Source organism: Schistocerca serialis, chromosome 3, assembly GCF_023864345.2.
Source record: "Schistocerca serialis cubense isolate TAMUIC-IGC-003099 chromosome 3, iqSchSeri2.2, whole genome shotgun sequence".
Taxonomy (NCBI): Eukaryota; Metazoa; Arthropoda; class Insecta; order Orthoptera; family Acrididae; genus Schistocerca; species Schistocerca serialis.
In genome coordinates, this window is record NC_064640.1 from 81,476,048 (window position 1) to 81,491,445 (window position 15,398).

At 38.6% G+C, this 15,398-nt stretch overlaps 1 protein-coding gene across 3 annotated transcripts in view; it reads left to right on the forward strand.

Moving 5' to 3' along the window:
* LOC126469746 (malonyl-CoA decarboxylase, mitochondrial-like) overlaps positions 1 to 4,731 on the forward strand; it is a 91,882-nt gene extending 87,151 nt beyond the window's left edge. For all 3 annotated transcript variants that reach the window (XM_050096960.1, XM_050096959.1, XM_050096957.1), the window contains one exon: positions 3,419 to 4,731. In XM_050096960.1, the coding sequence (XP_049952917.1) occupies positions 3,419 to 3,548 (130 nt within the window). In that variant the 3' untranslated portion in view covers positions 3,549 to 4,731. The remainder of the gene's footprint in view (positions 1 to 3,418) is intronic.
* Positions 4,732 to 15,398: the final 10,667 nt, after the last annotated feature.

Here is a 15,398-nt window from a genome sequence, read left to right on the forward strand (position 1 = left end):
ATAATGGGATATGTAGTAAATCACAGTTCAGATTTCAAAAATGCTGTTCCACTGAGACAGCAATATATAATTTCACTGTCCACATAATAGAGTCTTTAAATAGTAAAATGTCACCAATAGGAATTTTCTGTGACTTGTCCAAAGCATTTGATTGTTTGAACCATGACATTATGTTACAGAAATTACAGTTCTGTGGTATAAATGGAATAGCATATGAGTGGTTTAAGTCATACATACATACAGAACAGGACGCAAAAAGTTTCCTTATATGGGTCAACTGATTTAAATAAGTTTGCCACTTCATCTAACTCGGGTGAAATTACATTAGATGTTCCACAGGGTTCACTTATGGGTCCCCTTCTTGATATGTGTGAACAACCTCCCTTGCTATCTTAAACAGGAACTGATACTGTTTGCTGATGATACAAGCATCATTATTAATCCAGTAAGAGAAAGTCCAATTGAAAATGATACAAATAAGATCTTTGGAAAAGTCATTAATTGGTTCTCTGCACATGGTCTTGCTCTAAACTTTGAAAAAACACAGTACATCCAATTTTCTGCTGGAAAAAGTAGAGTTCCTTCAATAAATATAACACATCAACAGAAGTCAGTAGCCAGGGTAGAGCATACTAAGTTTCTGGGTGTACAAATAGATGAGAATCTTAATTGGAAAATTCATATTTTGGAACTCCTAAAGTGACTAGGTTCAGCAACTTTTGCAATCAGAATAATTGCCAATTTTGAGGATGTAGAAATTAGTAAGCTAACATACTTTGCATACTTCCACTCTCTGATGTCATACGGAATAATATTTTGGGGTAACTCAGCATTTAGACAAAAAGTATTTACTGTTCAAAAGAAAGTGGTTAGAATAATGTGTGGGGTTCATAGTAGCACATCTTGTAGGCATCTTTTTAAAAGATTGGGAATTCTTACAACAGCCTCACAATACATCTACTCACTAATGAAATTTGTTCTCAACGACATGGACCAGTTTAAAAACAACAGTGATATTTATGATTATAATACCAGAAAAAATAAAGACTTACACTATCCTTTGCTCAACCTATTTTGGCACAGAAAGGGGTAAAATATGCTGCTATAAAAATTTTCCACAAATTACCAGATGAAATAAGGTGTCTGACAGACAGCAATAATAGCTTCAAAAATAAATTGAAATCATATCTCGTTGACAACTTCTTCTATACCATAGATGAATTCTTAGATAGGAATAAATAACTATATATATATACTATATGCATTTTGTGCCATTTAAGGGAATGGGATAAATAATAGAAATATTAATCTTTAACTCTGTATTGTAATACATATATCTTTAAAAAAATTTGTTTAATATGTGCACTTGACATGCACCACATCATAACGGCTACTGTACCATGTGATTGATCAATGAAACACACAACCAACTAACTAACTAACTAACTAACTAACTAACTAACTGACACATCAGTCTCAAGTGCTAAATGGCACAACAGTTTTCTTGGACTTCTTTCCAACTATTTAACTCAGTTAGTTTGGCTAAAACCAACACACTGCCCACCAAAGTATGAGGAATGGGGCCAAATTATGTGTGATGATAAGAGCCTGCTTCCCTCCAGTATTAGTACTTGTCCAACATATGATGTGACTCCTGTGTTGTATGTGAAAAGCCCTGTATTTTCTTTGCAATAATAATAAGCAACTTTAGTTAGTTATTTGAGTAGATATTTGAGAAATAAACTACACTTTCACTAAAAGTAATTTTTGTTAAACTGGTTATACTGTAATATACTTTTGTTTGGTGTATTAGCTTAATTCTTACTGGTATTGGAGAGGGAGAAAGCCATTGCCATGCTGAATGAGCCAGTATGACATCTTACCAAATCAAAACCTAATATAAAAAAAGCTAAACACATCTGAGCCATGCTGCTTCTTTCTGTCATAACACTAGGTTACAATAGATGACTCATTTGGTTCCAAGATATATCATTTTCTAAAACCTTACATAAACAGTAATGCATTGATGTAAAAATTCAGCATGGAATATAATCTTTGTGTGTGAGGATAGATCCCTACTCACCAAGTAGGTGTTAAACAGGACAGAAAATTCTACGGATTTTCGACAAAGTGTTTCTTCAAATCTCAGCCATGGAAAGAGTAGAAGTAATCATCCACATAAACAAGATTCAACTTGTAACTAAGCATTCAACAATGCCCTTCCTGAGAGCTAAAAAAAAAACCCGAGCAAAACCAAAATTATGTGCTTCACTGGTCTTGTATACACCGTTGTTACATGAAACCTCAGATATTGTGGTTTAACGCCGCGTGACTTCCTCAAAATTACCTGAAGAAGTGTGCTTACTGGCATTTATCAAACAATATACCATTTCTACTCTGAATATCAAGAACAAGTAAGTACTGTGAATGGTATGAACAAACTAGATTATTATTTGAAAATTATGTATGACACAAAATACTTATAAAATTGGAAGATAACCCATTAAAATTTTTTTTTACGGTAGATGGAGTAAAGGTAACTGCTCAGTATACAGTTAACACACTCATGTAGTCAACAGGCATGTAAACATGATACCAAATCTTCTATCATAAAAACCTCCAACTCTTCAGATCATACCAATACCTGCCCCTCATGAAACAAGTGCTACAAAAAGAAATGTTCATGGCACAGACATTTGTGAACTACCTCTACTTAAATTTTGTATATGTGTGTGTCAGCTACTCAGTGCCACATCTGTACAATGAGTGATTACCTTCACTCCTTCAAATATTCATATTCCAGCCAGAAATTTGTAAATTGTAAATACATATTGCATAAAAGCTTTGTGAGGTGTGGCTGTCATATTCTGCCCTTATAATAAAACTCCTATCTGTAATCCTTAAGCATTTCAACATCTCAAGCCATTTTCAAAGGAACAAAACCTTATTGATATAAAGTATCACATCAAAATTAATCATGTGAAGCATGCAACCAAACTTATGCTTCATGTAATTAACTTTGACGAAATACTTTTATAGGATTTTGTTCCTTTAAAAATGCTAAATGCTGAAACATGTAAGAATTAAAGAAATATAATAAATACTAATGGTAAATATGAGAGTTTTACAAGTTTTTAGATTGTGTCGATTATTTGTTAGGTATTTGGTGCTGCATGTGCAGTAGATTTGGAAATTTGCAGTTCTGAAATCCACTAAAATATTGATTGTAGCCCAGTACATCACTTGTACTTCAAATTTCATACCAATTATTGCACGACCACCTTGAAAATGAAGACCTTTATATTTTTTTTATATCTGAGGAACATGAGTTAGTATTTTGTAATTCTGTTGATTTCCATGTTATAAAACAAACTGATTTTGTTATCCTGGCTTTAGTACAGTCATTTCTGGTTTCCAGGTATTTTCTAGATGAAACTGAAACAAATCATCGAAACTACCAAGAAAAGCAATACATTGCAGCCTCAGAGCAAATTAGCAAACTCGCAACAGCAGCTGCGGAACTAGTCTCACTTCCATCAAAAATATAATTACCATTGATATATGGTTAAAATGTTTCCAGTCCATTTGTTACCATTACATGCGAATATGCTAGGCTGTGCAGTTCTGTCTTTGACTAGCATGTAAATAATGGAAAGTTGTGATTTGAAATAGTTTTGGAAACAAGTGAAAATTAAACTGTTCATTGTTTTATTACTATTATTTACAGTTTGTTTTACTGCTTATGTGTGGTCTTGTAGTCCGTGCAGTACCACTCTGCTGAATGTTAACAAAGGTCTGAACACACGGAACAGAGTCACAAATATGTGACTAGCTCAAAAGACTTTCAGAGTGATGGAACCCTGTGCATTTTTCTGGACGGTGACTATTCATCAGAAAGAAAGGTAATGTCAGGAGTGCCCCAAGGAGGTGATAGGTCCACTTTTGTTCTCTGTGTACATAAGTGGTATATCAGATAGAACGGGGCACAGTCTAAGACAGTTTTGCAGAAGCTACTATGTGCAGGGGAATATCATCGTTGAATGACTGTAGGGGCTTGGACAGAACCTTTTAATTTGTGTGATGAATGACAGTTTATTTATTTATTTATTTTTTAAATGGGGATAAATGTAAGTTATTGTGGATGGGTGGGAGAAGGATTCCTCTAATGGTTGAATGCCATTCTGCTTGACTGTCAGATTGATCAAGTATCTAGATGTAATGCAGTGACTAGAAATTGAATGTAGTACACCTAAAAAGCAGACAGCATACAGAATGCTTGTGTGGCCCATTCTTGAGTACTGCTCAGTTCTTTGGGATCCTCACCGCATCAGATTAAAGAAAGACGCGGAAGCAATCCAGAGATGTGTTGTAAGCTCTGTTACCAGCTGATTCATTCAGTATGAAAATGTTATGAAAATGCTTTGTGAACGTAGATGGGAATCCCTGAGAGGAAGAAGGCAGTCTTTCCATGAAACACTATTGGAAAATTTAAAGAACCAGCATTCACTTCACATCAGGACTCTAAGAACGAAATAAGAGAGATTGGGATTTGGCATAAAAAGAACTACATTAGAATTTATAAATAGGTACTAGAAAGAGAAGCGTGACTCAGAAAGACGTGCTGTGTTTGGCCATTAAAATATTTCACTGCTCATCTAGCGACATGGAGAATCCTGCACATAGAGCTAAGTATGAATTGCCATTTGTAAAATAAAATTTTAATAAATCAAATAGATTAAGATTACTGTAAATCATCAGAATGTTGCTTTATGTTTCTCTGAGAAAGATTATAATTGTGAAGTATTCTACCCATTCCATGTCATAGCAAGAGACTGCATGATCCACAGAACATGAAAATAACTGGTTTATAAATCCTTTGCCCAACCTGAATTTCTATTCCAGCTTCAGTGAAGTTGCTGCATATGGAGCTCTGAAACCAAAATTTATTTCATTATTACTCTTCAGGTAATGTTGGAGAGTACAACAAAGAACCAGTCCAAAGTTGCAAATTTCACGTTTTTTATTCACTTGATGACTAGTTTTGGGCAAGTAACCTTTTTAAATCATCCTAAGATAGTCAGAAATGGTATTTACAATAATGTGAAAACTGTGTCAAAAATGTACAAATGAACAGTTACAGTTATCAGTACGCTCTGTAACTCTTCATTTGCACATTTTTTATATCGTTTTTACATTTTCAGAAATACCATTTTTGACCATGTTACGACGATTTGAAAATGAGTCCCAGCCCGAAGCTAATCATCAAAATTTGCAACTTTGGACTGGTTTTCCGTTGTACGGAGTAACAGAAGTTTTTTATCCACAGCTGTTCCAACATGCTGGAGGTTCTTAAATGTTGGAGAGATAGTAACATTTAATGATTATCACATGTGCATGCACAAACAGTCACTGTCTATAAAATCTCTCTCATTTGCGGTATTCTTACAACTTTCACACACAACAATGTCAAGAAGCTGTCTGCAAACAAAATTTATGAATACATTTCTCCAGTTTCTGCATATCACAGTTTCTGCATATCGCTGGCAATCAAATTGTACAAGTTACTTGCAGATAGTAATTACTAGAACTCTGTAAGTAATTTTTGGTTAACTCGAACGTTATGTCACTTTGTGATGGCTGAGTGATATTTCTGCTCTTCCAGTTGTATAACTTCATGCTACCACAATGCATTGGACTAATGTTATTTAGCAGCTGTTTCACCGAGTATGATGAGCTTACAGGACAACGCAGTCCTAACAGCACAGCGTTACTGTTAGAGGACATCTGTCAGTCAGGACCAGTTTTATATTTTTGAATACATTACCTGTTTTTTTTAGACATATTGTAGGTTATCACAATATTTCTCATGTATTCCATACTTTAGTACCCACAGTGCTCATAAATTACATAGATTGTGTTCTTTGATTAGAAACCTGTTTTTCCAATACTCTTTTGACCGTAGGAAATAGCAAAATGCAGCCACTTGTTTAGTGGAGGTAAAAGTAAACCTGCATTCTCAATACAGTTCTGTACGCTGTGTCTCCAGATGTGAATGGGACAATGGAGCCCACGTACACTGTTCAGCCTGCCATGAAGGGCCATTTTGAGCTTGGACTTTGCACACACAGTTGTATTATGGCAGCAGGTGTTGTCAGCAAGGGAAGTTGTCTACAGTATTCAATAGAATATTTACCTGCTAATGTGAGAAATATAATGTGGAACATCTGCCTCATACTGATTATGTGTAGTGAACAACACAAGCTGATGGCCACTACCTACAGGGTATGGGCCATAGGCACCCCAAAAAGAAAAAGAAAATTTTTTAGGAGAATCTGGGAAGAGTGCGTCAATCCAAATAGTATTTGACCATTTCCACAGGATCAGTTCTGCATAGATGAGCGGATGGACCCTATATTATTTGATTATGTAATTGCCAATCAATCGTTGGCAACAGCTGTGTCTGTTAAATACCTGCAAGTCAGCATACGAAGAGATTCAGAGTGGAACAACCACAAAAAACTGAAGGTATTTTGTTCAAAACTGATATTTTTAGCCTGCAAATGTGTACAAAGTACAAGCTGATTCTTGCAAATCAGAAACAGCTACGTCACTGTTAATAATGCTGTTTATTTACACAAATATTGCCATTACTGGTTTCAAAGTGACAGGTCCATCTTCAGATGGCTATTCAGATTTAGATTACATTTGTTGTTTAACATTGGTTGTCAGTGTGTTCTTTTTTTTCTCCTCCTCATTGGGGGTAGGTGTGGGGGAGGGGGGGGGAGGAGGGACAGCTGACAACTAATTTAAACGACAAATGTAATATAAATGTGAACAACAGCTGTCTGTAGATGAACCTGTCAGTTTGAAACTGAAAACAATGTTACTTGTGTAAATAAATAGCATTTTAGCAGTGGCTGGTTGCTGTTTCCTTTTCTGCAAGAATGAACTTATATTTTGCACATAAAACTAATTGTTGGAATGGCAGATGCCACATTGAGAAACAATGGAAGAATCTGTAAGAAGCGTAGCCCACACATAATAGCTTAAAAAAATCCTCATTTGACTGATAAATGAGTATTGTTACAGCCTGAGACCACTGCCAGGTAAGACTGATAGAGGAAATAGAGAAGTTTCAAAGTAGAGCAGCACAGTAGTTAAGAGGTTCATTTAGTAAGCTCTTTTAACTCCATAGGTAAATGCTACAAGAGAGATGTGCATGATGGAGTAGTTTACTGTTAAAATCCTCAGAGTATACATTTGTAGAAGAGTCAACCAATATATTGGTTCTTCCTACATATATCTCTTGAGAAGACCACAAAGTTAAAATTCATGAGGTATAAAGTAACACAAACACTGACACTTACCAAAAGTCAGTCTTCATAATATTTGTGAATTACACAGTAAAGACGGGCAGTGACAGTGGTTCACAAAGAGTATTGTCCAGTTATGGAGTATAGATGTAGAGGTATGAGGGTTGCCCATAAAGTAATGCGCTGCATGTTTTTTCTTCAAAAATTCTTATTGAACATAATGATAATTACACACACGAAAGAATGGTGTTTTATGTACACACTCTATTTTCCATGTAATCTCCATCCCATTCTGTGGCCGTCCTCCAGTGCGAAACAAGGGTGTGTATGCCCTGTCTGTACCAGTCCCTGTCCTGGTGGCAGAGTCTGTGCTTCACTGTGTGACCTTCCTTTGCTGATTGACAGATGCAGTGCCAACTGCCGAGTCGTAATGTGTCTGTCCTTGTGAATGACATCAGCAGCTCACTACAACATGTCTGGTGTGACAGCTGTGGATGGTCTCTCTGATCGCTTCAAAACGTGGAGCTCTGGTGAACCACCTGATGACCTCACCCTCCGTGCCCAGCAACTAACTGTACTCTGTCAACAGTAGATGCTCCATAGACTTTGCACAAGCATGTGTGAATATTCCCCACAGTTTCTTTCTCTGCAGTGAGAAATTAAATGATGGCACATTGCTTGTAACATACATCACCTACAGACACCATTTTGAAACTGTCCTGCAGCTATGCTATCTGCTGGAAGTGGTGGAAACTTAGCGCACTCACTCAGGTGACTTTAGATAATACATATGTAAAGTTACACTCATTGTTTCCAGTGGAGAAAAAAAATGTGGCACATTACTTTCTGGGCATACTATTACAGCTGGAAATGTGTTTGGTAATGTGGAAGCAAAATCCCAGAATTGGTTCATCAAGAATGTAGATGTCCTGAAACCTCTCCTTGAGGCTAAGCATCAGGCCACTGTCATCTGATGTAAAAACCCATGCAATTCTACATGCAGGGAGCTAAGCAAAGCAAAGGCAGCTGTTCAACGCACTGTCCGCAACTGCATCAATTCCTATTGGGACCGAGCGAGGTGGCGCAGTGGTTAGACACTGGACTCGCATTCGGGAGGACGACGGTTCAATCCCGCGTCCGGCCATCCTGATTTAGGTTTTCCGTGATTTCCCTAAATCACTCCAGGCAAATGCCGGGATGGTTCCTCTGAAAGGGCACGGCCGACTTCCTTCCCCATCCTTCCCTAATCCGATGAGACCGATGACCACGCTGTCTTGTCTCCTTCCCCAAACCAACCAACCAACCAACCAATCCTATTGGGAGCAACTGTGCACTGGCATACAGGAGTGTTTCAATGCTGGTGACATTGGTGGTGTATACTCGGGCATCAAATGGGCCATTGGACCCATTCCAAAGAAAAGTGTACCATTCGAGTGAATAGATGGAAAAGTCATCACAGATCGAAATAGTCAATTGCACTGTTTGGAAGAACATTACTCCAGCCTTTACTCAGATCCCATCAACATTAGTCCAAATGCAGTGGATGAAATTCCTCAGATGACACCTTACCATGACTTGGATGTCATGCTTACTATGGATCAGCTTCAAAGAGCAATTGTACAGCTTAAATGTGGGAAGTGGCCTGGCAAAGACAACATCTCCACAGAAATTGTAAAACTTAAGCTAGGTTTTCCACTGCTTTTCAACCTCTTACTGAAATGTTAGGCTGAGGGTACTGTGCCGCAAGACATGCACAGTGCCAATATCTTTACTTTATACAAAAATAAAGGTGATCACAGTGATTGCAACTGTCTCCGTCGAATCTCACTTCTGAGTATACCTGGAAAAACATTTGCCCATGTTGTGTTGGGCAGACTTCACGAGCTCGTTGAGCGCATATGCCCTGAGGAACAATGTGGGTTTCACCCCCAATAATCCACAGTCGATATGATCTTCACATTTCAGCAAGTTCAGGAAAAGTGCCATGAGCAGAAAACCCCTCTGTTCATTGCCTTTATCGACCTAAACAAGGCTTTTGACGCAGTCAGCAGAGAAGGAGTTTATGCAGTACTTTTGAAGATAGGGTGTCCTCCAAAGCTCTTAAAGATGAACATGGCTTTTCACGAAGATATGGAAGGTGCTGTGGTCTTCGACAGAATCACTTCCTATCCGTTTGCTGTGAAAAGGAGGAGGATTCATCAAGGCTGCGTACTGGCTTCCACTATGTTCAATTTTTTTTTCTCAGCACTCCTCAAAGTTGCTTTTCGTGAAACTAACCTGGGCATTCATTTGTATACCAGAGCTGATGCGAAGCTCTACGACATTTCCTTACTCAGATCCAAGTGCTTCCAAGAAGACTCGCTTATAAATAGCCTTTTATTTGCTGACAATGCTGCATTTGTAGTGCATACTCAAGGTGATATGCAAGAATGAATTCTCTACTGCATGCAAGCTCTTCTCCATGTCTATAAACGTAGAGAAGATGGTTGTCATGGCACAAGAATACATAGATCCGCCTGTCATCAAACTGGACAGATCCTTGTTGAAGGTAGTCAATAAATTCTGCTGTCTTGGTTCAATAATGACAGAAGATCTCTCCCTGATTGATGAGATAAATGCATGATTAGGAGAGGTTGCCAGCACTTTTTGAAAGTTCCACACACAAGCATGGGACAACAAACATCTTACATTGTCAACAAAAATACTTGTGTATCAATCGTGTGTGCTGAGTATTCTCCTGTATGAAGCTGAGACTTGGACGTATATGCCAAACAGGAACGAAAGCTCAACGCCTTTCACCTGCAGTGCTCATGGAGCATTTTGGGAATATCATGGAAGGATCATGTACAAGTGATATTGTTCTGAAAATGGCAAAACAACAGAGTTTCACTGCCACGCTCAAGCAATGTCACCTGCGGTGGTTAGGTCATCTGCATCGTATGGACCACCCCCGTCTACCCTGGTGCACGTTACTCAGTGAAATATCAGGAACAAAGAGACCTCATGGAAGACCTTCACTACGCTTTAGGAATTGCGTCAAGTGTGATGTGTGTGCATTTAATATTGACAGTGACAAGTGGGAGCAACTCACTGATGATCACAGCAAATGGAGGAAACTGACTGCAGATGGAAACAAAATGGACAACCAAGTATGACTTATTTACTTCACATAGTCTTAAATAAACATGTTATCATAGGCTAAATGTTCATAGAAATGATTAAGCGTCATGAAACACAGTGAATAATGTTTTGAAAAATTCAGGAATATATAAAGTCAATACTTTACAATGAATGAAAATTGTCTTATTTTAAATCAAGTATATGATGTATTCTCACATAAAATTCAGTATCAAATACCAGTTAAAAGAACATTGTCATCAATAAGAACTAACACTTTTCACTGGAAGCACATTTGTTGAGGACAAATGTAAGTACTTACAGAGGTTGGCAGCTTGTATCAGCAGTGTGCACTCATTTCTACACTGAAGTGCCAAAGAAACTGGTAGAGGCGTGCGTATTCAAATACAGAGATATGTAAACAGGCAGAATATGGCGCAGCAGTTGGCAATGCCTATATAAGGCAACAAGTCTGTGGTGCAGTTGTTAGATCGACTACTGCTGCTACAGGGGCAGGTTATTGAGATTTAAGTGAGGTTGAACATGGTGTTATAGTCAGTGCATGAGCGATGGGCCATAGCACCTCCAAGTTACCGATGAAGTGGGGATTTTCCAGTACGACCATTTCACGAGAGTACCATGAATATCAGGAATCAAGTGAAACATCAAATCTCCAACATCGCTGCAGCTGGAAAAAGATCCTGCGAGAAAAGGACCAATGATGACTGAAGAGAATTGTTCAATGTGACAGAAGTGGAGCTCTTCCGCAAATTACTGCAGACTTCAATGCTGGGTCATCAAAAAGTGTCAATGAAACATCATCAATAAGGGCTTTCGGAGCCTAAGGCCACTCATCTACCCTTGATGACTGCACGACACAAAGCTTTATGTCTCACCTGGGCCCATCAGCACTGGCGTTGGACTGTTGATGACTGGAAACATTTTGCCTGGTTGGACGAGTATAATTTCAAATTGCATCAAATGGTCAAGCTGGTGGAGACTGTGTAATGGCGTGGGGCATGTGCAGTTGGAGTGTTATGGGGCCCCTGATACATCTAGATATGACTCTGAGAGGTGGCATGTACATAAGCATCCTGTCTGATCACCTGCATCCATTCATGTTCATTGTGCATTCCGACGGACTTGGGGAGTTCCAGCAGGACAATGCGACACCCTACACTTCCAGAGTTGCTGCAGAGTGGCTCCAGGAACACTCTCCTGGTTTTAAACATTTCCACTGGCCACCAAACTTGCCCAACGTGAACATTACTGAGCATATCTGGGATGCCTTGCAATGTGCTGCTCAGAAGAGATCTCCACCCCCTCGTACTCTTAAGAATTTATGGACAGCCTTGCAGGATTCATTATGTCAATTCCCTCCAGCACTACTTCAGACATTAGTCGATTCCTTGCCACATCGTGGTTGCAGCACTTCTGTGTGCTCGCGGGGGCCCTACGCAATATTAGGCAGGTGTATCAGTTTCTTTGGCTCTTCAGTGTATATGTGCATTTTAGTTTAAATTCTTAAGTTTCTTGCATGTTCGTGAGTCTGTTAGCCAGAGTTCCACATTTTAATAATTGTGTAGTGTATATTTCAGCCATATGTATCACAACAGGCACCTGCGTTTGTGTGAACAGCCCGTTACAGTTGTAGAACTGGTTAGTTAGGTGGCAGCTCCTGTCTCTGTAAATGGCTAATCTATAGTTCCACTGCCTTTAATATGAGTAGGGACTGAGATTTCTGTGTTCAGATGTGAGCTGTGTTGGTGACCCTTCACTCACAGCTCCATGCAGGGCTGGATGAAGGGATCCAAGGTACATCCAACCAAAAGGATGAATGGCCTCTCAGACCATGATGCACACATTTTAACACTAAAAGGCTTTTGTACGCAAACAATGGTCACATATAATTACAAAGTATGTAGGAAAGTTAATCCAACAACAATAGAGAGGTTTCTTAAACCATGTCAAGGAACAAGAATGACAGGATTTTTATAGTGCCGATAACATAGATGATAAATATAATGCTTTCCTTATCACATTTCTCATGCTCTTTGAGAGTTGCTTTCCATTAGAATGTTGTAAACGGTGTACTAGGAGTAATAGGCAGCCCAGGTGGCTGACTAGTGGGATAAGGTTATTGTGTAGAACAAAGTGGTAAGGTGCTCAAAAATGTTATTAGGAAGGCTAAGAGTATGTGGTATGCAAGTAGAATAGCAAATTCACAGGATAAAATTAAAACCATGTGGTGAGTTGTGAAGGAGGTGTCTGGTTAGCAGCAGCACAAGGTCGGTGATATAAAGTCAGTTCGTAGTAAAAATATTTCTGTTACTGATAAATCAGGTAAATGTACAGTATTTAACAATTATTTTCTGAGCATTGCTGGTGAATTAAATACAAATTTAGTTTCTACAGGGAATCATACAACTTACTTGACAAATGCCTTTTTGAGATTGGTGTCTGAAATACACATCCATGATGCAGACAAGGGGGAGATTGAGTCAATAATTAAATCACTGAAGACTAAGGGCTCTCATTGATATGATGGAATGTGACTAGCAGAATATTAAAGTCAGCCCTGTATTTAGCCATATTTGTAGTTTTTCCTTTAGTAATGGTCAATCTCCTGAATGATTAAAGTACTCAGTAGTAAATCCGCTTTATAAATAAGGAGAAAAGGATAATTTAGACACTTTTAGACCGTTTTATATACCATCAGTGTTTGCTAAAGTTATTGAAAAGGCTGTGTATGTAAGGATAATTGATCATTTTATATCACACGATTTTCTTTCAAATGTACAGTTCGGCTTTAGAAGTCATGTAACAACTGATAATGCTATATTCTCTGTGAGGTACTGGATGGGTTAAACAACAGGTTTCAAATGCTAGGCATATTTTTTGATTTAACTAAGGCATTTGATTGTGTTGATCACAAAAGATTGCTCCAGAATTTGGACTGTTATGGAATATGGGGAGTAGCTTACAATTGATTCACCCCTTACTTTAGTAACAGACAGCAAAAGGTCGTTATTCGCAGTGTTAAGAATGGCTATCATGTGAAGTCTGAGTTGGGTGTGGTCAAATGGGGGATGACCCAGGGATCAGTGCTGGGGCCACTCCTGTTGTTTATCTATGTAAGTGGTATGCCCTATAGTATTACGGGTAGCTCTAAGATATTTCTGTTTGCCGATGACACTAGCTTGGTAGTAAAGGATGTTGTGTGCAACATTGGCTCAGTTTCAAATAGTGAAATTCATGACCTAAGTCCATGGCTTGTAAAAAATAAACTAAAGCAAAATCACAGTAAGACTCAGTTTTTACAGTTTCTAACACAGAATTGAACAAAGCTGACATTTTAATTTCACATAATTGGTGTATGATTAGTGAAACTGAACAGTTCAAATTTCTAGGTGTTCAGGTAGATAGCTAACTGTTGTGGAAAGCCTACGTTCAGGATCTTGTTCTAAGACTTAATGCTGTCATTTTTACTATACGAATGGTATCTGAAGTGAGTGATCCTTCAACATGAAAATTAGTCTCTTTGCTTATTTTCATTCACTTATGTCATATGGTATTATATTTTGGGGCAACTCTTCCCATTCTAAATCGATATTATTGGCTCAGAAACATGCAGTTCGGGCAATAAGTGGTGAAAATTCATGAACCTCTTGTCGACCCCTGTTCACGAGTCTGAGTATTTTGAAATTGGCATCGGAATATAGATTTTCTTTAGTGTTATTTCTTGTTAACAGTGTCAGCTTATTCCCAATAAGCACCTTTCACTCAGTTAATACTTGGCAGAAATCCAACTTGCATTTGAATTGAACTTCCTTAACTCTTGTGCAGAAAGGTGTGCAGTATACTGCTGCATCCATTTTCAATAAGCTAACACTCGAATTCAAAAATCTTAGCAGTAATCCATGAACTTTCATATTAAAACTGGAGAGTTTCCTCATGGGTCACTCCTATTATGTCGAGCAGTTCCTTGAAAAATTAAGCTGATTCTTGTTGTATTCTTGATTGCGTTTAGTTAAACTTTATTTTGTAATTTCATGTACTAACATGTTCCATGACTTCGGAGATTTGCCCTCAATTTGCTCCTCAATTGGTCCTACGGAACTTGACGTGTAAATAAATAAATAAAAGAACCCATGTATCTCCTCATCGGTCCAGTATTCTGCCCTAGTTACTGCTAGTATTGAGGGAGACCCACTCACTCATAGTCAAGTGTGGGGCTGTTTCAAGGTCTGACAGACAACAAAAGACTTTCCAGGAGACCAATCAAAATGCCTGCCATATGCATCGACTTGCCCTGTTTCAGAAGTATCCTCTCGGTCCACTGGGAGCTCCAATATTAGGCATGTAACAGGGACCATTAGGGACATAGCTGCGGAGGATGGGAAAAATTGCAATGTGCAATAGGAGTCATCCCAGATGTGGAACGGGTCCGTCCAGATGCCATGAAGAGTAAAGGTGGCTTATGTCAGTACTAATGGTGTGTGTCACTTTGGATAAGGAGAGATTCTCTCTGTTTTCTGGTGGCTATCTGCAGTTCTAAAGATTGCCAGTCTTGTTGTCAGATGAAGGCAGAGGTCACCATCTGTAGCATTGTCAACAGGACCAACTACAGGCTGCTCCAATGTTAGGTGTGTAATGGGGCTCATTAAGGATATGCTTACCATGGAGGGGAAGAAATCCAGTGTGTTCAGTGTGCTTACTGGGAGAAGTCATATTAGCTGTGGAACAAGTGCTTCCAGAGGCCACGAAGAGCACAGAGTGAAACCAATTGCAGTTGGTAGCTCATACTGGTACTACAAATGTACGCCACTTTGGATTGGAAGATATTCTCTCTGGTTTTGGGTTCCTAGCTGAGGTGGTAAAGACTGCCAGCCTTGCTTGCGAGGTGAAAGTATAATTCACAATCTGTAGCATCTTCAACAGGACTGATTGTGGACCTTTGGTACAGAG